At 43.5% G+C, this 21,048-nt stretch overlaps 1 protein-coding gene across 1 annotated transcript in view; it reads right to left on the bottom strand.

Annotated features, from left to right (window-relative positions):
- Positions 1–21,048, bottom strand: part of LOC147101112 (acid-sensing ion channel 2-like) — a 511,141-nt gene that overhangs the window by 32,237 nt on the left and 457,856 nt on the right. Inside the window, exons 8-9 of the mRNA XM_085966299.1 lie at positions 18,174–18,265; positions 10,992–11,071 (exon numbers count right to left, since the gene is read on the bottom strand). Of these exons, the coding sequence (XP_085822425.1) occupies positions 10,992–11,071; positions 18,174–18,265 (172 nt within the window). The remainder of the gene's footprint in view (positions 1–10,991; positions 11,072–18,173; positions 18,266–21,048) is intronic.

Raw genomic sequence — 21,048 nt, 5'->3', positions numbered from 1 at the left:
GTTGTAGCTGATCACTCTTCATTATCATAAGAAGCCACTAAGCAGACAATATACCATCATTTCTCACCTTTAATGAGCAGCATGCTTTAATTACAAAAGCATAAACAAATAGACACAACACATAAATTTTACATCCATAGTACTACCACTAGAAATAGTGAGAGTATGCACAAGGGCAACCCCGATCAATTTGAAGAATTGAAAAAAGCAGCTTCCTCTTTTGCACTTGGTCATAAATAACCACCTGACTGGAGCGCATAGAGGAAAGTTGAGTGGGGAGAATTGCATGCCTGTAAATGAATTAAAATGGATGGGAATTCGGGTGGGCTCCATTACAGGTGTGCGATCCCTGTCCAATTGCATAAAGTGGAAAATCTGCCCTAAAAACTTCACCCAGGTGAGAGCACAATTGTGTCAATCACCTGGAATTTCCTCAGGGTTTCCACCGATTGGCTGCCGTAACTTCGGCGCAAGATTCACGGAAACCACGGAAATGGGGTTTCTGCTGATCTTCTGCCAGGTTTAAGGCAGCCGAACAGGAAATTCCAGGCGCATGTCTTCTGATTTGGTCAAGGTTTTCCCCAAACTTCCGTCACTTCTTAAGAAAATGTATTCATCCAGTTGATTTGAGGGCAGAAGCACATAACTGCATCTTCCTGCTCAAGACGGCAGAAGTTCAGCTAAACTTCCAATAATCAAAGTAGCCTTACAGAAAACTCTTACTCAAACTGGGAAGAATGATTTGCATTTTACATCTGCCAATCTCTCCATGGACGAAGGTCTAGCTCATAAGCACCGAGAGTAGAAACTGGCGGAAATGACCAATATTTAGCTCCTATAATACCTGCACCTGAATCCATCATTTGACTTATATTCTTGAAAAAGCCAAATGGCTTTCCTTAAAGGCTTTCTAAAGAGAAAATGTTGCCACCAACACTTATAAATGTAAATCAAATTGGAACTATAATTAATTTTGACATGTTTGTCTTTTATTTCTATTTATTTGGGGATATTTTTGTTTAAATAGCAGATGTTAATGAAATCACAGAAGGATTGTCTTGGTGGAAATTGCTTCGTGCTATGACGGGGCTGAATTTACAGCAGCAGAGATGATCATTAATCCAGAGGATTTCAGCAATCATGCAATTTCAACGGTGCATGTTTACTCTCTCTCCGGCCTCTAAGCCTGCATCTCAGTTATGTCACAAACAATGTTTAAAAATTGCTTCAAAAAATAAACAGAAAAAAGTGGCTTAGTGGAGCAGCATTTCTTAGAAACATAGGGCTAAAAATTCAGTTTGGGGCGCCAAGCTCGCCTGGGCGCCGGAATTACCGCTGCGCGCGGAGCCACTTGCGCCATCGGGATATTCAGTTTCTGCACCCCAAATGGAAGCCAGCCGCTAAACGAGGCTTCCCGCGCCCCGCTTGGGGCGCTGAAACTGAATATCGGCGCGCAAAGTGCCACAGCGCCACCCGCTGCGGCACGGCACACTGCGGTACTGCAGGCCTTCCTCCCACTGTTAAGGGGGAGGTGGCTGCAACAGCGCGATCCCCGCTCGCGAGTGACGGCAAATGAGCCCGGCACCAAGGAGAAGTGCCGGGCTCTCGGGAAACAGCCGGCAATGCCGCGGGGGGGGGGGTGGTGTAGGAGGCCGGGGACGGAGGTGCGGGCAGGCGGCCGCCGAAAAAGCGGCCGGTCGCACCTCCACCTTAACTCGTGCCACTACCGCCACAGGTTGGCCCCTGTGTACCGGTCGCTATTTGCGGCCGGCGCGAAAGAGGCGGGCGCGACCTAATATGGCGTTCGGGGCGGTAGCGGGGCGCTGCGCACACCGATGACGTCATCGGTGGCGGCGCAGCGCAACAGGCTAACGCCGCCATTAGCGCCCCACTAAATATCGTGGTGGTTGTGGCCAGTGGCGCTAAAGCCTCTGAGTGGCCTCTTTGGGCGCAAACTGGTGGCGCAAGCAACTGAATTTCTAGGCCATAGAAACATAGAAGATAGGAGCAGGAGTAGGCCATTCGGCCCCTCGAGCCTGCTCCACCATTCAATGAGATCATGGCTGATCATCCAAATTCAGTTCCCTGTCCCTGCCTTCTCCCCATATCCCTTGATCCCTTTAGCCTTAAGAAATATAGAAAACTGGTCACATACTCCCTAAGAAATGTATATAAGATAAACATTACACTTCAGTTACATTGATTAAAGGAAACTTCTTTTAATTCTAGATCTATCAATACATTTGCCAGGCCAACTATTTTTACTTTTCAAGCAAGTGCTTCACTCTTACTGCACCCTCTCAAGAAGCCAGGAAGCTGCGTTCCTAGCATCCCATGTGGGCAAACTTTTCAGGGATGATTTTGGTGTGTTACTGCTTTTATATTCAGTGAAAAAGGAAAGGACTTCCACTAGCAGAGGTGGAACGGGATCTGGGTGTAATTCTTCATTCATTTTTAGTATTCACTGAATGTAAAGCTGTTGCCAACAAGATTAATCATTTACTAAGCTGTATCTAAAGGGCATTCAAAATAAGTTATTGTAACCTCGTATAGATCATTAGAGAGCAAAGTTTAAGGCATCTGTCACTCATGCTTGAAGAGGGTGCGTGGAAGGACAGGGGTGATTCAGGAATTAGTATTTGAATTATGACCAGAGACTTCTATGACTGAACTTATTCAGGAATAATTCATTTAGATGCATTGATCTTTGTCTGTTAGTAACAAATGCAACATAGCAGACTCCTCAAACTATAGTTTCCCACTCTGGGAAACCTTGGGAGATAGTGGGCTCTCTGAATCACACTACTGAATGTGGGGAAAACGAAAAGTGTTAATATTGATATTCTGGGAAATCAGGATAAGGAACTGTTCTACACACAAACAGACAAGCCATATATGGCTGGGTACCTTGGAGTGATGAAGGTTATAAAACTATCCATTTATCAGCCTGGAAAGCTAATGGATGGGGTTAGTTTGTTGGGGAAACCAGCTATGTTGAGTGCATAGGGAGGAACTGTTTCCACTGGCAGGAGGGTCAGTAACCAGAGGTTTACGTTAATTGGCAAAAAAAGCCAGCAGGGAGATGAGGAGAATTTTTTTTATGCAACGAGTTGTTATGATCTGAAATGTATTGCCAGAGGGATGGAAGCTGATTCAATATTAACTTTCAAAGGGGGTGGTTATATACTTAAAAAAGAAACATTTGCCGGGCAATGGAGAAAGAGCAGGGGAATGGGACTAATTGGATCCCTCTTTCAAAGAGCTGGCACAGGCACGATGGGCCGCATGGCATCCTTCTGTGCTGTATGTACCAAGGACTTGAAAGCAAATGTAAAAGCTGGTTTAATGGCTCTAGCTGTGGCTAAGTAATGTGGAATGTTAAAGAAGAGAAACACGGAGCAGATGGTCTGGCCTTTTCACAGCATATAAAAATCGATCATCCAGAACATCTGACACATGTTATCAAAATTATTTGAAATATTGGAAGGGATTCTGACCCAGTTAAATCTTAACTGGACATTGAAGTTAGAACCAGGAAAAGGAGTTGGCCAGAGACATTTACAATAACAACTTGTATTTATATAGCACCTTTAACATAATAGATCGTCCTAGTGCGCTTCACAGGAGCATTATAAAACAAAATTTGACACCAAGCCACATAAGAAGATATTAGAGCAGATGGTCAAAGAGGTAGGTTTTAAGGAGCGTCTTAAAGGAGGAAAGAGAGGTAGAGAGGTTTAAGGAGGGAACTCCACAGCTTAGGGCCTTGCCAGCTGAAGGTACAGCCACGAATGGTCAAGCAATTAAAATCGGGGACGCTCAAGAGGACGGAATTAGAGGAGCACAGATATCTCGGAGGCTTGTGGGGCTGGAGGAGATTACAGAGATAGGGAGGGGCGAGGCCATGGAGGGATTTGAAAACAAGGGTGAGAATTTTAAAATCAAGGCGTTGCTTAACTGGGAGCCAGCGTAGGTCCGCGAGCACCGGGGTGGTGGGTGAATGGGACTTGGCGCGAGTTAGGACATGGGCAGCAGAGTTTTGGCTGACCTCAAGTTAACGAAGGGTAGGACGCGGGAGGCCAGCCAGGAGTGCATTGGAATAGTCAAGTCTAGAGGTAACAAAGGCATGGATGAGGGTTTCAGCAGCAGATGAGCTGAGGCGTGGTGGAGACCGGCGATATTCTGGAGGTAGAAATAGGCGGTCTTTGTGATTGCGCGGATATGTGGTCAGAAGCTCATTTCGGGGTCAAAAATGATATAAAAAAGCCATTCCTTGCCCTTCCTTAAACAACAGCAGAAGTTTGGTGGTTGTAGGCAGCAGAAATGGTTAGAATTCAGTTAGGCAAGCAGAACAGTCAGGCAGAGTTAACTCAGGCCAGAATGGCAAATCATAAAGCTTTAAGAATAGAAATTATAGGGTTAATGGGCGTTCAGTATTTAACTGGCAGACATAAAACTTGTAAAGTACATCACCACAGTATTTAATCCCATGCCTCTGAGCACAGTATGAAGTTTATGGATTGTATATTAGTATATTATATTATTATTGAGAAATGCAATTAGCCAAGCCAGAATGAAAAGACGATGACCAATGAATGAGGCTGGTGATGCAGACAATGATGTACTGAAAGCTTCCAGAAGAAAGTCAACGAACCGGACCTCTAATTTAATTTACCAAAGACTAGGTTATTCATATATAAATGGCAATCTCAGCCTGAGTCACTCTATTATATTTTAAGGTAACTTTCCTATGCTGTAATTGATATATGACTATGCATTTAAGTTATGTTTGAACCTATAGCAATTCACGTTCTGTTGGGAATAATAACCTGTACCTAAGTTCTGACAAATGCCCAACCTAAGTACGGGCTGTAAACTCCATGCTTAACTTAATGCCCACTATAAACTCCATGCTTAACTTAATGCCCACGATAAACTCCATACTTAACTTAATGTCCACTATAAACTCCATGCTTAACTTAATGCCCACTATAAACTCCATGCTTAACTTAATGCCCACTATAAACTCCATGCTTAACTTAATGCCCACTATCAACACAATGCTTAACTTAATGCCCACTATAACCTCCATGCTTAACTTAATGCCCACTATAAACTCAATGCTTAACTTAATGCCCACTATAAACTCCATGCTTAACGTAATGCCCACTATAAACTCCATGCTTAACTTAATGCCCACTATAAACTCCATGCTTAACTTAATGCCCACTATAAACTCAATGCTTAACTTAATGCCCACTATAAACTCCATGCTTAACTTAATGCCCACTATAAACTCAATGCTTAATTAAGTGCCTGCTGCAACATCAATGCTTTAATCTTATGAAAATGTTAGTTATCTTAATTTAGGTATTTGCTTAAATTAGTAGTAGTTACAACCAATGTTCCCTTTAAGCTGCATGGCCGGCTTTTAAACTGAAAAAAAAACGTGCACGCGCGGAATTATGAATGGGCTCAGCAGCCCGTTAAAGGGGCCGCATGGCCCCCCAAAAAATTACAGGGAATATTGGTTACAACATGTGTGTCTGACGAATGTGGCAAGAGGCAGTTAGCTCCTTTAACTCCATTGTACTGTAATTCTGTGTTAATTGGCTCGTGTGTAACTATTAAATTACTCTCGACTGGGGAATATCACCGTATAAACCTTTAATGTACATGGTAGAAATCAGATCTAATTTGTATACACAAAGATTGACCCTATCCCTCTGAATATCAGATGTTCCGAGAGCATATTCAATACATATGTGATGTGTTCAACCATCTACACAATCTCTTACAAGGGCTAGATGAGACAAGTACAAAACTAGTCAGCCTTAACAAACATGATTTGCAATTAGAAGATTTTTTATTTCCCTACAGAGAAGTAGCTATGTTAACTAGACTCCCAGCTGAAGTAGGAAATGTGTTATTAATACCGTTAAACAAACAGATGGATGGGCATCTAGTTAGAAATAGATCTGACAATTAGGAGGATATGTACAAATAGAGATAGTCAAATGCTGAGAAATATAATGGTTCCTGAAGTCTCAATAACAGACCAGGGATGAATAACATAGAATGTAAGGTTACACAGATTTATTGAGTTACTTTTTTTCTGGGAGAGGTTGTGCAGAATTGGATTTGGAGCATTATAAGCTGGAGTGTATACGGCCTGTGGAAGAAAGTGGCTTGATGGGTGTTCTCTTTCACTGCACGTTTTCTTACTCATGGTGGCCTAGAGGTGGGTCATCTGCCCACCCTCCCCACCACATTTGGGGCGTGACCCAAGGAAGCCACTGAAGAGACAAAGAAAAATCCCCAAATGGTCTCATTTTGCTTTCATTGTACTGTGCATGTGTTTACATTCCTAAAAGGCTTGTAGTTTGGCACAAGATACAGTGAACGTAGGACATAACAGACAGCCAGGCTAAGGGCCCATCTTTAGAACTAACTTCCGAATCCATCCCTCTCCCTACCATCTGTCTGAGGCTGAACGACACTGTTCGTAACCTTAATGTCATATTTGACCCTGAAATGAGCGTTTGACCACAACTCCGCGGCATAACTAAGAACGCCTATTTTCACCTCCGTAACATCGCCTGTCTCCCTCTGGACAACATCTACACGAATGACCAACCTATAGATGGTGTCACACGCCGTTTTATATATGCTGATGACTTATGTGTCACTGCCCAAAGCACTGATTTTAACACCGTGGAGAAAACGCTTTCTGAGGCCTTGGAGAGACTAAAATCACCTTTACGCAAACCCATCAAAGACGCAAGTTTGTGCATTCCACCTCAGAAACCGTGAAGCCAAACGCCAGCTGAAAGTAACCTGGTGTGGAGCAACACTGACGCATTACGAGCACCCTATCTACTTAGGAGTCACCCTTAACCGATGCCTCACCTTCAAGAACCACATCGACAAGACAAAGGCAAAAGTGAGCACACGAAACAACATCCTGAATAAGCTCACTAACACAAGATGGGGAGCAAGCCCGAAAACATTGCGAACCAGTGCACTTGCTCTTTGCTATTCCACTGCCGAATACGCCTGCCCTGCATGGGAAAGGTCTACTCATGCCAAGAAGACGGATGCCGTTCTGAATGCAAGCTGCCGATTTATCACAGGTTGCTTAAAACCAACAAACACCAACAGCCTATATATCCTGGCGGGTATCGCTCCCCCTGATATAAGAACGATAGCCAGCAAGAAAGAGCGACTCCGTCAAACATCAGATGAGAGGCACCCACTGCATTGTCACACACCTACACCCAGCCGCCTAAAGTCAAGGAAGAGCTTCATGAACAGTGTTGTTCCATTACAATCAACCTCATCTGAAGCCCGCATCGCCTTGTGGAAAGACCGGCTCGCCAGTCTTGAACAACCCCCAGCGATGGAAATTTTACCTGATGAAAGCCTTCCACCAGGAGCTAATTGCAACTGGGCAACCTGGAAGTGCCTTAACAGACTTAGGACCGGTGTAGGTTGCTCAATGGTGTCACTAAGCAAATGGGGATATTCAACCAGCCCGACAACTTGTGAATGTGGAACTGAGGCACAGACTATGCAACATCTCCTGCAATGCCCATCGTTAGAGGAACCCTGCACTGTTGCAGATCTTGCCGAATTCAACAACAAGGCACAAAAATGTGTCCAGTTCTGGCTGGGCTATGTATAGACCGTCCGTGGACACAATAAGAAGAAGAATCCGCTGCTGAAACCCTCAGCTATGCCTTTGTTACCTCTAGACTTGACTCTTCCCATGCATTCCTGGCTGACCTCCCACATTCCACCCTACGTAAACTTGAGGTCATCCAAAACTCTGCTGCCCGTGTCCAAACTCGCACCAAGTCCCGTTCACCCATCACCCCTGTGCTCGCTGACCTCCATTGGCTCCGAGTGAAGCAACAGCTCGATTTCAAAATTCTCATCCTTGTTTTCAAATCCCTCCATGGCCTCGCCCCTCCCTATCTCTGTAATTTTCTCCAGCCCCACAACCCCCCGAGATATCTGCGCTCCTCTAATTCTGCCCTCTTGAGCATCCCTGATTATAATCGCTCAACCATTGGTGGCCATGCCTTCTGTTGCTTAGGCCCTAAACTCTGGAATTCTCTCCCTAAACCTCTCTGCCTCTCTACCTCTCTTTCCCCCTTTAAGACACTCCTTAAAACCTACCTCTTTGACCAAGCTTTTGGTCATCTGCCCTAATTTCTCCTTATGTGGCTCGGTGTCAAATTTTTTGTCTTATAATACTCCTGTGAAGCCTCTTGGGACATAACTACGTTAAAGGCGCTATATAAATACAAGTTGTTGTTAAGCAGATTTTGCCATGTATAGCTCAACTCTACAGTCAGACAGTTGTAGGATTTTCATTAAGTTTTGAGTTCAGCCCAGGCACATTGCAGCAAAGCTCACAATGCATCAGGGACTCTTCCAATACATTCAGTCCAGCAGAATACACTTTACTAGTAATATGATTAGAAAGGCCAAAAAATTGTCCCAGTGATCCCTGTAAATCTGTGTGATGTACGATGGAGCCTACCTAAGGTCTTTATCTGATCCATGGTGCCAAGTGTTGATGTTTGGGTAACATTTAATAATAACAGTAAGGCATGTGTCTGAGCACTACATCTCACAGCTTTTATAATCACTGAAAAGGGCATCTTCAAACATATTGCAAACTAATGTCTAAATGTCAGTTGTATAACACTGGAGTTGGCAATATTTAATCCCAATAATTTATGCTTGTGTACAAAGATAATTTAATATCATGTAAATGAATGCAAACAAATGCAGAAATGCTAATAGATGCTTTCAAGTCTTTTTTTCTCACATGTGCAAAGGTCAGCATTCTAGGCTTTGCTTCTGATTCTCTAATATCTGCCGTAATGACCACCGTGCCATTACATATCAAACAGTCTTTAAAACAAGAACAAAAGATACTTTGGTATAAAGGCCAATGTGTTGACATCACAGAGGCACAGACAGAACCATCTGTGGTGGGCACTGCAGTGACTGTCTTTATTGCATTCATTCAGAAAAAGAAAAATGTGTTTTAATTGCTAATTAATATTTATTAATATGCAGATTGGCACATTTGAACTCCATGTTGGGCTGATATCTGAAATTTCCCTAAACTGTTTTATAAATATGATGGATAGTAATCCAAGTGGAAAGCGGGGCAGATTACAAAGCTTGTTTGAATGTATTCATTCAATGTTTTCACACACTTTTAAACAAAATGCTTGGCATGTATTGATACTACAACATAAAAAAAGATAAGAAAAATAATCACTGTCAGGACCCCTTTTAAACAGTTACAGAAAATTAACAATTACGTTTGTTATATACATAAATGATTTGGACTTGGGAATCGGAAATACAATTTCAAAATTTGGGGACGATGCCAGGTTGGGGGGTATAGTTAATACTGAGGAAGACTGTGACAAAATACAAGGCAACATTAATAAACTTGCAGAACGGGCGTGTCATTGACAAATTAATTTCAATATAGGTAAGTGTGAGGTGGTGCATTTTGGTAGGAAGAATAAGGAGGCCACATACTCCTTGTAAAATAAGAATCTAAATGGGGTGGACCAGCAAAGGGATCGAGGGGTACAGATACACAAATCACTAAAAGTAGCAACGCAGGTTAATAAGGCCATAAAAAAAGCAAACAAAGCACTGGGGTTCTTTTCTAGAGGGATATAACTGAAAAGCAGAGAAGTTATGTTAAACTTGTATAGAACTTTGGTTGGACCACACTTGGAGTAATGTGAACAGCTCTGGTCTCCATACTATAAAAAGGATATAGAGGTATTGGAGAAGGTGCAAAAAAGATTTCCAAGAGTGATACTGGAACGGAGAGGTTATACCTATCAGAAAAGTTTGAACAGGTTGGGGCTCTTTTCTCTAGAAAAGAGAAGGCTGAGTGGTGATCTGATCGAGCCCTTTAAGATTATGAAAGGGTTTGGTAGGGTAGACGTAGAGAAGAAGTTTCCACTTGCGGGAGAGCCCAAAACTGAGGGCCTTAAATATAAGATAGTCACTAATCCAATAGGGAATTCAGGAGAAACTTCTTAAACCAGAGAGTGTCTAGAATGTGGAACTCACTACCACAGGAGTAGTTGAGGCGAATCGCATAGATGCAGTTAAGAGGATGCTAGATAAACACATGAGGGAGAAAGGAATAGAAGGTTATGCTGATCGGATTAACTGAAGATGGGTGGGAGGAGGCTCGTGTGGAGCATAAACACCAGCATAGACCAGTTGGGCCAAATGGCCTGTTTCTGTGCTGTGCGTTCTATGTAATTCCACGTAATGTAAATTGGATTGTCATTTTCTTTCTTTATAGATCTTGATCTCTTTTATTTTCCAAATGCTCAGCACTGATCACCAATGGGGTAGCTGCCTTCAAGGAGTTTCAGGGTGGGACAGTGTGAGGCTCAATCATCTTGGTTCTTTTAGACATGATTTTTAAACAGGGTTCCTGAGGTGAACCTCCCTCTTGATTAGCATATTTTAAATAACTATCGCCTAGAAATTAGGCCGTGCGATATTAGTGTCAAGCAGTTTACTTTGTGTGATTTAATGGCTCTGTTAAAACAGCAAAGTGATGCCATACATATGTGCTAAATGTTCATGCATTAATAAAAAGTAATTTCTAGGCTCAATTGCACATTAACTTGCTAATCATTTGAATGCGGTCCCCAATAACTGCCTCTGGTTCCGATTTACAACAAAGTTGTAGACTTGTTACTTATCCTTAAGTTTATGATTTCATTATAAGTAGCAGAATAAATCTTCCCGCTAGATGGATAGTGCATGTTTTGAACGTGTTTGATCGTGTAGTAAGCACAAAGGTAACTCATGATATTTGGAGGCAGAGTACAAGGTGAGCAACAGTTCGAGTAAGATCACTTTCATGATATGATTCGACCTTAAACAAACTCTGCCAAAACATACCATCCTCATAGGAATCTTACCTCATACAAGTAATCAAAGAGCTCTAATATTGTCAAAATGCTAGCACCAATAAATAAGCCCATCTGGCCGCCAATGTCACCTGCAAAGGAGAAAACACTGTCAGCAAAAGTGATACCGTTGCACAAGAGAGGTTGCAACTCCTATTTATACATGTAACTGGCTACAAATATCTCAATAGTAACCCCCCCTAATCATTAGTGGCTAAATGCCTTGCCCAGTGCGTCCTGAACCTTCCAGATAAGGAACTTTTCCAAGTTGCATCCTCGGGGGTCTGATGGAACTACAGTAGGCTTCAGTGCTCCTAGACTACGGAGGGGGAGAACTGAGTCAGGGTCCCCACTGCCAAGTGCTACCCAGTGACCTGTGCTGGAAAGGTCATGCGCGCAAATGTCAGGTGAGGATCGGATTATGCTCAGCTGTTGGACTCTCCGTCTTTGAATAGCTACCGACTCCGAGCTCATACATTAAAACTGACAACTTGAGTGGGCTTCTGGAGGGCTGATAGCCTGAAGAGAATGGCACCTCGGCAAGTGTCGATGGTCTGTGCCTTCAGGAGAGGAGCAGAGAAAAATGAAGCGGACGGGGAATTCTTAACACGCGGGGCTTTACTTAGAAATAATATTTCAATGCTAACTCCTTGCAAAAAAAGGTTCTTATCTTTTTTTTTGTTCTACATATTTTTATTATTAAATGATGCTATCCACAACAAAGATGCTTAACAGCAGTAAACCAGTGTGGAGAAACAAAAACATGCCCGTGGCCACTAACAGTGATGTACAAAACACAGATGGCCATCGGCACCGTTACTGATGCTTTCAGTGATGACCTGAAGTCATGGGCGACCTGTCTAGCTTATGAACTGCACTGCGCCTTCATTGCCTGAGCTAATTCAAAGTCCGCTCTGCCTACTGTGCCAGCACAAGCTGCAAATCACAACTTTAAAAATAAAATGCAAAGTACACCTAGTAAAAGTTCAAATGCTCATTAATATTTAGTTATGTTGCTTTGGCTAATATTAGTAACGATAGTAATGTTAGGAATCGTAGGTAGTAATTTCAACAATTATGCTGATAGCACTATCGTGGTGACAAGTATGTTAGTAAGGTGAATAATGTGGGCAAGGTTAACTAAATGAATTAAGTTAGAAAGCCATGCAATACACATAGCCAGATAATGTGTGCTAATCTCCGTGTTCCCTTTTTATATTTGCAAAATTTGTGCAATTTAATCATTTTGATGCCAAAATATGTCTTGGATCTCCTGATAAAAGAACAGGAGGATGACTGCAATCAAAGACTAACCAAATTCAGAACCAGGCCCTCAGACATGTTGGGATAAGCTTGCAGCCTGGCGAGGCAAGCTCAAATTCACTTGAAGGGTCCACCGCTGTGCATCGTAAAATGGAGGCAATACCGAATAAACAGATTTCTGGGCTAGACAAAATTATGTCTGTAATTATTCACATGAATGAGCAACATGACAGCTAACGGCTTCTGCATGATTGAGACACGGCGGATGTGTCTGTTTTCAACAATTAAATTAAAGATTGGTGTTTAAATCAGCCACTGTTCCAAAAGCAATTTGGATATATCGTACGGAAAGAACTGCCAAGTTACAAAACATCTGAGGTCCGATTTTTCGTGGCGCTGCCAGTGGTGTGGGCCACTGCTGATCTCACTGAGAAACACCCCAATGGCAGAGGTGGGCCTTGGGCAGTTGCCGTCCCATGTCCACCTGCAAGGCAAGTGTGCCATGCAGCTTCAGCGCAATGAAAAAGTTAGTTTAAAAGAGCTTGAAATGGTGCCTCCCAGTATGCCTTCCCATCTTAGGTGAGACCTGGGTGGCCTTGTGCACCAGTCACTGAAGGTAAGCATGCAGGTGCAGCAGGCAGTTAAGAAGGCAAATGGTATGTTGGCCTTCATAGCGAGAGGATTCGAATACTGGAGCAAGGATGTCTTGCTGCAGTTGTACAGGGCCTTGGTGAGACCACACCTTGAGTATTGTGTGCAGTTTTGGTCACCTTATCTGAGGAAGGATGTTCTTGCCATGGAGGGAGTGCAGTGAAGATTCACCAGACTGATACCTGGGATGGAAGGAATGACGTATGAGGAGAGATTGGGTCGATTGGGCTTATATTCGCTGGAGTTTAGAAGAATAAGAGGGAACCTCATTGAAACTTTTAAAATTCTAACAGGACTAGACAGACTAGATGCAGGAAGGATGTTCCCGATGGCAGGGGAGTCCAGAACTAGGGGTCACAGACTAAAGATAAGGGGTAAGCCATTTAGGACAGAGATGAGGAGGAATTTCTTCACCCAGAGAGTGGTGAACCTGTGGAATTCTCTACCACAAAAGGCAGTTGAGGCCAATTCATTAAATATATTCAAGAAGGAGTTAGATATATTTCTTAAGGCTAAAGGGGTCAAGGGATATGGGGAGAAAGCAGGGACAGGGTACTGAATTTGGATGATCAGCCATGATCTCATTAAATGGCAGAGCAGGCTCGAGGGGCCTAATGGCCTACTCCTGCCCCTATCTTCTATGTTTAGGTTTGTGCCATCCTTGATGGACCCCATAATAACTATGCAATAATGAAGAGCACACTTATTATTGCATTTTTCTAGCTATCAGAAAATGTCTTCCTAATTTCCAGGCAGGTGTTAAGGGCAAGAGTGACTGCATGGCCTCAGTTGGCATCCTCCTTTGATGCAGCTTGCAACTATACCTTTACTGTTGGGTAGTCTTCACTCCCAAACAGGGGTTTCCTCTTTTGGTGCATCTCCTGCAGCAGGACATCCATCGCTTCAACATCAAAGCAAGCAGTGTTGCCCATATATCTCAGTTGTGGCATTGTGATCCATTACTCCACTTTTCTATTCACACCACAACTTCTTCCCCTTTAATAGCTAGCTGCAGCCCTTTAATGCTGCTGCTTTGATGGATTTTGGGTTCCCAGCGACATCCTGCTACAGATCAAACTCTTTGGGTGAGCTTTTGCTGCACTGGTAGCCTAATTAAATTAGGGGGAAGGATTCCCATTGAAAAACTGCAGTATAGGCAAACCTGTGTATCAGAACAGCTCAACAACATTTTTCCCATTATCGAAACATCAGTGCTGTAATGCCACATTAGGGTCTGTGCAGATATTTCTCTCATAGCAGCTGAGGTCTATCTCAGGGGATTCGTAATTGCCTGTGCATCTCGAAGGAAAGAAACGCATCTCAGATGAAATCTGAAGCTGGAGATTGAGATGGCAGGAACGTGAGTGGGAGATCTTTGACGGCTCTTTTTTTCCTCATATGAAGAAAGCTAAAGATTAATTCAACTTTGACAGGAAAAAGAGGCAAACTCTTTCAATTAGTTACACAGGATCCTGTGGGATGCAGAATCAAATACCTTCTTACTGATTGGAGTGTGATTATTACATACTGAAGAAATTTCAAGCAACTGACATCATAGGTTAAGTCAGCAGGTGAAATATACATCCTTGAGCCAAGCAGCTTTTGTTCTGTCATTTGCAAATGACAGATATTTAAAGCTTTCAAAGATTAAAGAGCTTTTAAACAAGGATAATTCAGGGCATGTGAAATATTTAACCCTGTAGCAATGACATATCAGGAGAAACAATGTTCTCAGATGTTGAGCTGTAAATTTACATCAACCTTTAGACTTCAATGTAGGGGGCATGATGAAGAAGTTTGCAGATGATACTAAAATTGGCCCTGTGGTTGATAGTGAGGAAGAAAGCTGTAGGCTGCAGGAAGATATCAATGGACTGGTCAGGTGGGCGGAAAGGTGACAAATGGAATCCAGTCTGGAGAAGTGTGAGGAACAGCGGGACCTTGGAGTGCTTGCCCACAGATCCCTGAAGGTAGCAGAACAGGTAGATAAGGTGGTTAAGAAGGCATACGGGATACTTTCCTTTATTAGCCGAGGCATAGAATATAAGAGCAGGGAGGTTATGCTTGAACTGTATAAAACACTAGTTAGACCACAGCTAGTTAGACCACAGCTGGAGTACTGCATACAGTTCTGGTCACCACATAACAGGAAAGATGTGATTGCACTAGAGAGGGTACAGAGGAGATTTACGAGGATGTTGCCAGGACTGGAGAATTTTAGCTATGAGGAAAGATTGGATAGGCTGGGGTTGTTTTCTTTGTAACAGAGGAGGCTGAGGGGAGGTGTATAAACATATGAGGGACCTAGATAGAGTGGCTAGGAAGGACCTATTTCCCTTAGCACAGGGGTCAATAACCAGGGGGCAAAGATTTAAAGTAATTGGTAGAAGGATTAGAAGGGCGTTGAGGAGAACTTTTTTCACCCAGAGGGTGGTGGGGGTCTGAAAGGATGGTAGAGGCAGAAATCCTCATCACATTAAAAAAAATACTTGGATATGCAAATAAAGTGCCATAACCTACAGGGCTACAGACCAAGAGCTGGAAAGTGCAATTAGGCTGGATAGCTCTTTTTCGGCCAGCACAGACATGATGGGCTGAATGGCCTCCTTCTAGAAACATAGAAGATACGAGCAGGAGTAGGCCATTTGGCCCCTCGAGCCTGCTCTGCCATTCAATGCGATCATGGCTTTCTCCCCATACCCTTTGATCCCTTTAGCCTTAAGAAATATATCCAACTCCTTCTTGAATATATTTAATGAATTGGCCTCTACTGCCTTCTGTGGTAGAGAATTCCACAGGTTCACCACTCTCTGGGTGAATAAATTCCTCCTCATTTCTGTCCTAAATGGCTTACCCCTTATCCTTAGACTGTGACCCCTGGTTCTGGACTCCCCGACCATCGGGAACATCCTTCCTGCATCTAGTCTGTCCAGTCCTGTCAGAATTTTATAAGTTTCAATGAGGTCCCCTCTCATTCTTCTAAACTCCAGTGAATATAAGCCCAATCGACCCAATCTCTCCTCATATGTCATTCCTGCCATCCCAGGTATCAGCCTGGTGAATCTTCGCTGAACTCCTTCCATGGCAAGAACATCCCTCCTCAGATAAGGCGACCAAAACTGCACACAATACTCAAGATGTGGTCTCACCAAGGCCCTGTACAACTGCAGCAAGACATCCTTGTTCCTGTACTCAAACCCTCTCGCTACAAAGGCCAACATACCATTTGCCTTTTTAACCGCCTGCTGCACCTGCATGCTTACCTTCAGCGACTGGTGTACAAGGACACCCAGGTCTCGTTGCACTTCCCCTTCTCCCAATCTATTGCCATTCAGATAATAATCTGCCTTCCTGTTTTTGCCACCAAAGTGGCGTATCGTAATTTTCTATGATTCTACGATTCTAAATCACCACGTCAGTTATGTGTGTTCTCTGATAACTTGTAATTTGTGGCTTATGGAAAACCTTTAGAATTTGTTTGAGTTTACTGTTTGGCTTCAGATGGACACAGGTAGGATTATTTTTGATACTTTACTCATTGAGCGAAGGCACTCCATCAACATTTCGCTCTCAGAGTGCAGTGGAGACCACGATGCAATCTCTTACCTATTAGTTATAAAGAAACAACTCACAATTATATAGCGCCTTCCACATCCTCAGGATGTCTCAAAGTGATTCAGAACCAATTAAGTACTTTTGAAGTGTAGTCAGCATTGTCATGTAGGCAAATGCTGCAGCCAATTTGCACACAGGAAGGCCCCACAATCAGCATATGCGATAAATGATGAGTTCATCTGTTTTAGTGGTGTTGATTAAGAAATGGATGGTGGTCAGAACACTGGGAGAACTTTCTAATCTCCTTCAAATAGTCCCAGAGAATCTTTAACATCTATCTGAATAAGCAGATGGGGTCAGTCTCAATTTAACATCTCATATGAAGTCTTCACTGATGACATGTGCTGTGATGCCTCTTGCAATAAATGCCACGTGAATCTCCTTTGCTTCATCATGTGGTACTCCTCCTCCACCGTGATATTGGCATTCAAGGGAATGGCATACTTGCTCCTGAGAGATCCTGACTGTGGATAGGGGGTCTGAAAATCTTCCAGTGGTCTGACCCTGTGAGAAGCAGTGAGAGGCAAGCCCAGGTGTGTGCATGCAGAATGGTAAAAAAAAAACACTTTAAAAAGTATTTGCCAGCTGCAGAAATCTGTAATCAAAATCTCCAGTCTCTGCTGTGTCAAATACTCCTCAAATCCACCTGTACCATCTGATCCTGGCAGCCACTGCACCTCATATATCTCAGTCTAACTTACCTAGAGTGCATTAGCAATGCAAAGTCAGGAAACCTGCAGCTGCTATGCCAACATACTTCACTTTGAGGTAGGTGAATGAGGTCAGTGGGGAGGTGGTGCCTGATTGCGGGAAGGCTCAAAAGTTAGGAGGAAAGTCAAAGAAATTGGACAGGAACAGCTTCCACCCAAATTTCTTGCCGAGAGAAATGTAATGCATTTTACATGGTGAGCAAAGTCACCCCCTGTGGAATATTTATTTTGTGATGGAGTCAGAATTAGCCTCAAGTCAGACTGAGACACAATGCTAAACTGCTCATGGCATCTTCAAAAGAAAAGTACATCAATATAGACTTTTGCTGGTAAAAGGGTCAATTCAAACTCTGCTATTTTTATATATTTTTTATCCACACCTTTGGTTTGTGCCTTTTCCTTTTTCTCTCTCCCACATGGCAGCTGTCTCTCATTCTGCCAGCGCATTTCACAGTGCATCTGGAGCCGTCTCTTTACCTGTCCTATTACCATCTCGTCTCATCTTGAATATCTCTTAATGTCTCTGCACCTCTCCCAGACCTTCCCTTTTGTTCTTTCATCCCCTCCCCCATTTCCCAGCCCCCAAACTGGCCTTTTAATCTGTTTCATTTTCTGCTTTTTTCTCAGTTCTGACGAAGGGTTTTGACCTGAAACGTTGACTCTGTTTCTCTCTCCACGGATGTTGCCTGGCCTGCTGAGTTTTTCCAGCGTTTTCTGTTGTTAATCCAAACTCTGTGCTTTGCTTCTCCTCAGTAGTCTGTTGTTACTTTCTAATATTACCAGACTACAAGTTGCTCTAATGCTGCAGGAAATGAGTAATGTTCTGTGACGGGATTGTATTTATAGCTTGCTAAAGAGATAGAAGATGGCCTATGTTGGATAGGAAAGGCCAATTGCAACTTTTAAGTTTGCACTAATGGGCACTCAGTGCAGCTCATTAAATCCGATCACTCACCAAGTAAGCCTGCAACTTCATATGCTTTCTTCTGTTCAATAGTTTCATAGTTCAGGGCTTCAAAGAATACGTCCAGTACTAAAATATTCTCCCTGCAACAACAAAAAAAATACACAAAGCAAATGAAATGTTTGTTGTGTGTTGGTGTTTGTGCGAGTACACAAGCGTGTATGTAAATGTACGGATGTGAATGTAAATGTGAATGCACGAGTATGTGTGAGTGCATTTGTGATTGTGCACATGCGGGTCAATGCTTGAAAATAAAGTGAATCCTATCTGTAACAAAATGTTTCTAGATCACATTTCTGATACAGTACGGTGCCAAACTGCATCACATAGCCAGTGTTAGGCTGCATAGCACTAGTGTACAAGTTTAAAGAAGCCAACTGTAAAATGCTTTTGACAGTTCCTATGTAATTCGTCATCACCGTGCGCAGTGCCCCGCGCACGCCCCAGCTGTGATCTTCGGAATGCCCCCTGACTTACCGCTGGACGCTATGTCCGACGGGGTCAGGGGGGCCTACCTGCGGCCGGGGAGGCGCTATTTAAAGGCGAGGTGCGGGGCGGCCATTTTTGTTGCTGGCCGCCTGCCAGCACCTGCCTCCGCTCCCGTCCCCGGCCTCCTTACCTGCCCCCCCCCCCGCGGAGTGCCGGCTGCGCTCCATGAGCCGGCACTCCCGATCCCCGGGGGCCTTTAAGAAGGGGAGGAAGGCCTACAATACCGCGGCACGTAGCGCCGCGATATTCCCTCGCAACGCCCCAAGAGGGAGGCGGGGTGCTTCCAGTAGCGCCCTGCTTCCCTCTTGGGGTGCTACCACTCAATTTCCGTCGTGGGGTTGCTAACTTTTCCAGGTCGCTAAAAGTAGTGCCCCGGCAAAGTTAATTTTTAGCCCTCAGTGTCTCCCAAACACTTCAATTAAAAGGGGCATTATATAACAGAAATGGCCAATTGATGGATGTTTCCTCAAGTGATTGGGAGACTAATTTATTCTATTTGGGTGAGGTATCAGTCCAATTGGAGCTACTTTTTTTGCAAGCTGCCGGCAGTTAAAGAATTTGAAATACAGGAAACTCTTTTTTATCCGGCACCGACGGGACCGGCGTGGTGCCGGTTTATCAAATAGTCTGGATTACAGAGAGTTATAGTTAAAAGGTACGAGAGCTCCGTACACAGCCACAAATCCAGGCTTCCCTGTTGCTTAGCAACACGTGCAAGAAGCCCGGCCACAGACCAAGCGTCCCTGTTGCTTAGCAACAATGCAGGAACCCCCGATTACACAGCCAAGAATCAAGAAACGGCCACTAATATGAAGAAAAACTTAACTGAACCTACTCCTGAATTTTGCCAGTTAACCGAGATTTCCGGTTGTTTGGGTGCCGGTAAATCGAGAGTTTCCTGTAACTGTATTGGTTCTCATAATCAGCAAAAGTTGGTGCTAACTTCTCTGTGGTGTCAATGCTACAAAAGCCTGCTGGCACTACCCATCTGGGGCAATGTAATAATCAAGTGTCTTCATACTGGATCTCGTTGTCCACAACTGTCCTGTCAGCATCATAGTCATCAAGGACACTGGTTTTCACGGAAAACAAGATCGAATCGCAAACCGCCAAATCCTGGAAAAAAAATCCTGGAATCTCATGCAATATAAACAGAGTTTGACTTTGTCACCATAAGCATTGGCCTTGGTAATCATGGCACTAATTTGAAGTAGTCAGCTTTGTGTAGGAAACTCCACTTTAATCAGGGAAGTTTATTTAAGTTCTAGTAAAGCAACATGAGAATCAATTATTGTACAAGTAGAATACTGCATGTAATACCATGTGGGATTACAGAGCCACTTTTACACCTAAAATAAAGAACTTTGGGACATTATTCACTACGGGAGCAGACATCCTCCTCTTGCTATTTGTGATGTAATTGTAAACATCAGCATAAAAACATATGTAGAATTCAGCTTCAAACAGCAAACAAATTAAATTCCTCTCCCCTCACACTGCTCCCGCATCTCACAAGTTTTCCAATTCCTGCACATTTCCTTGTAATTCCCCTGTCTATTTAGATCTGTCAACCACACATTTAGTAGCTGTGGTGTCAATGCATTCTGTCCTGCTAGCTGTGGTAATGTAAGCAATCCAATTCTGCATGGATAGTCAGAAGGATGATGACCATCCAACAACAATATCAAGGTGGATATTATAACAACTCTGTCTATCGAGCCATCTCTTCCAATAGCTCATTGACTGGCGGAACTTTGTCCTTTGGAGACCTTGGGCTGAATTTTGCCAGTGTTCAGAGGATGGGTTCGGAGGCGGGTCCATTGTCAAAATGGCAGTGATTGACAGCGGGGCGGAAGTCCGCTCTGAACCCGCCTCCTTGTTAATTTCCCAAGTGCCGGCTCTGTCTGCAGTTTGCAGACCCGGCACCAAGCAGCGGGTCAGACAATTGAGATACTTAAGAAGCTGCTTAAAGGTATTTAAGCAGCATTCTACCAGGTCCTAACGATTTTTCCATGTTTTTTACGAGGTTCCCGGTGCTCAGGGATCGCGTCAGGTAAGTGTGTCAGGTTCACAATGACTCTACATTGCTGTGAATAGTTGACATCTGCAAAAGTGGTATAAAAGCTACCATTTCACAGCTGTTCAATTTCCAATCTTAGAGGCTGGAGTCTTCAGGATTTGGAATACACGCTTCAGCTTTATGGAGGTTTGAAGTGTTTGGAGCAAACTCTCTATTCACCTCCTTGGAGCAACCTCTCTCACCATTGACAGATCGCTTCTGTCATCTCAACTTAGCTGCCATCTATTCCATCAGCATCGGTGCCCTTGAAAAAATCTCACCTTGGTCCTTAGAATCCCACCATGATCAGCCCCAACA

This window comes from Somniosus microcephalus, chromosome 24 (genome assembly GCF_052327205.1).
Source record: "Somniosus microcephalus isolate GS21.2 chromosome 24, FLI_Smic_1.0, whole genome shotgun sequence".
Taxonomy (NCBI): Eukaryota; Metazoa; Chordata; class Chondrichthyes; order Squaliformes; family Somniosidae; genus Somniosus; species Somniosus microcephalus.
This window is presented reverse-complemented; position numbering and strand designations above follow the sequence as displayed.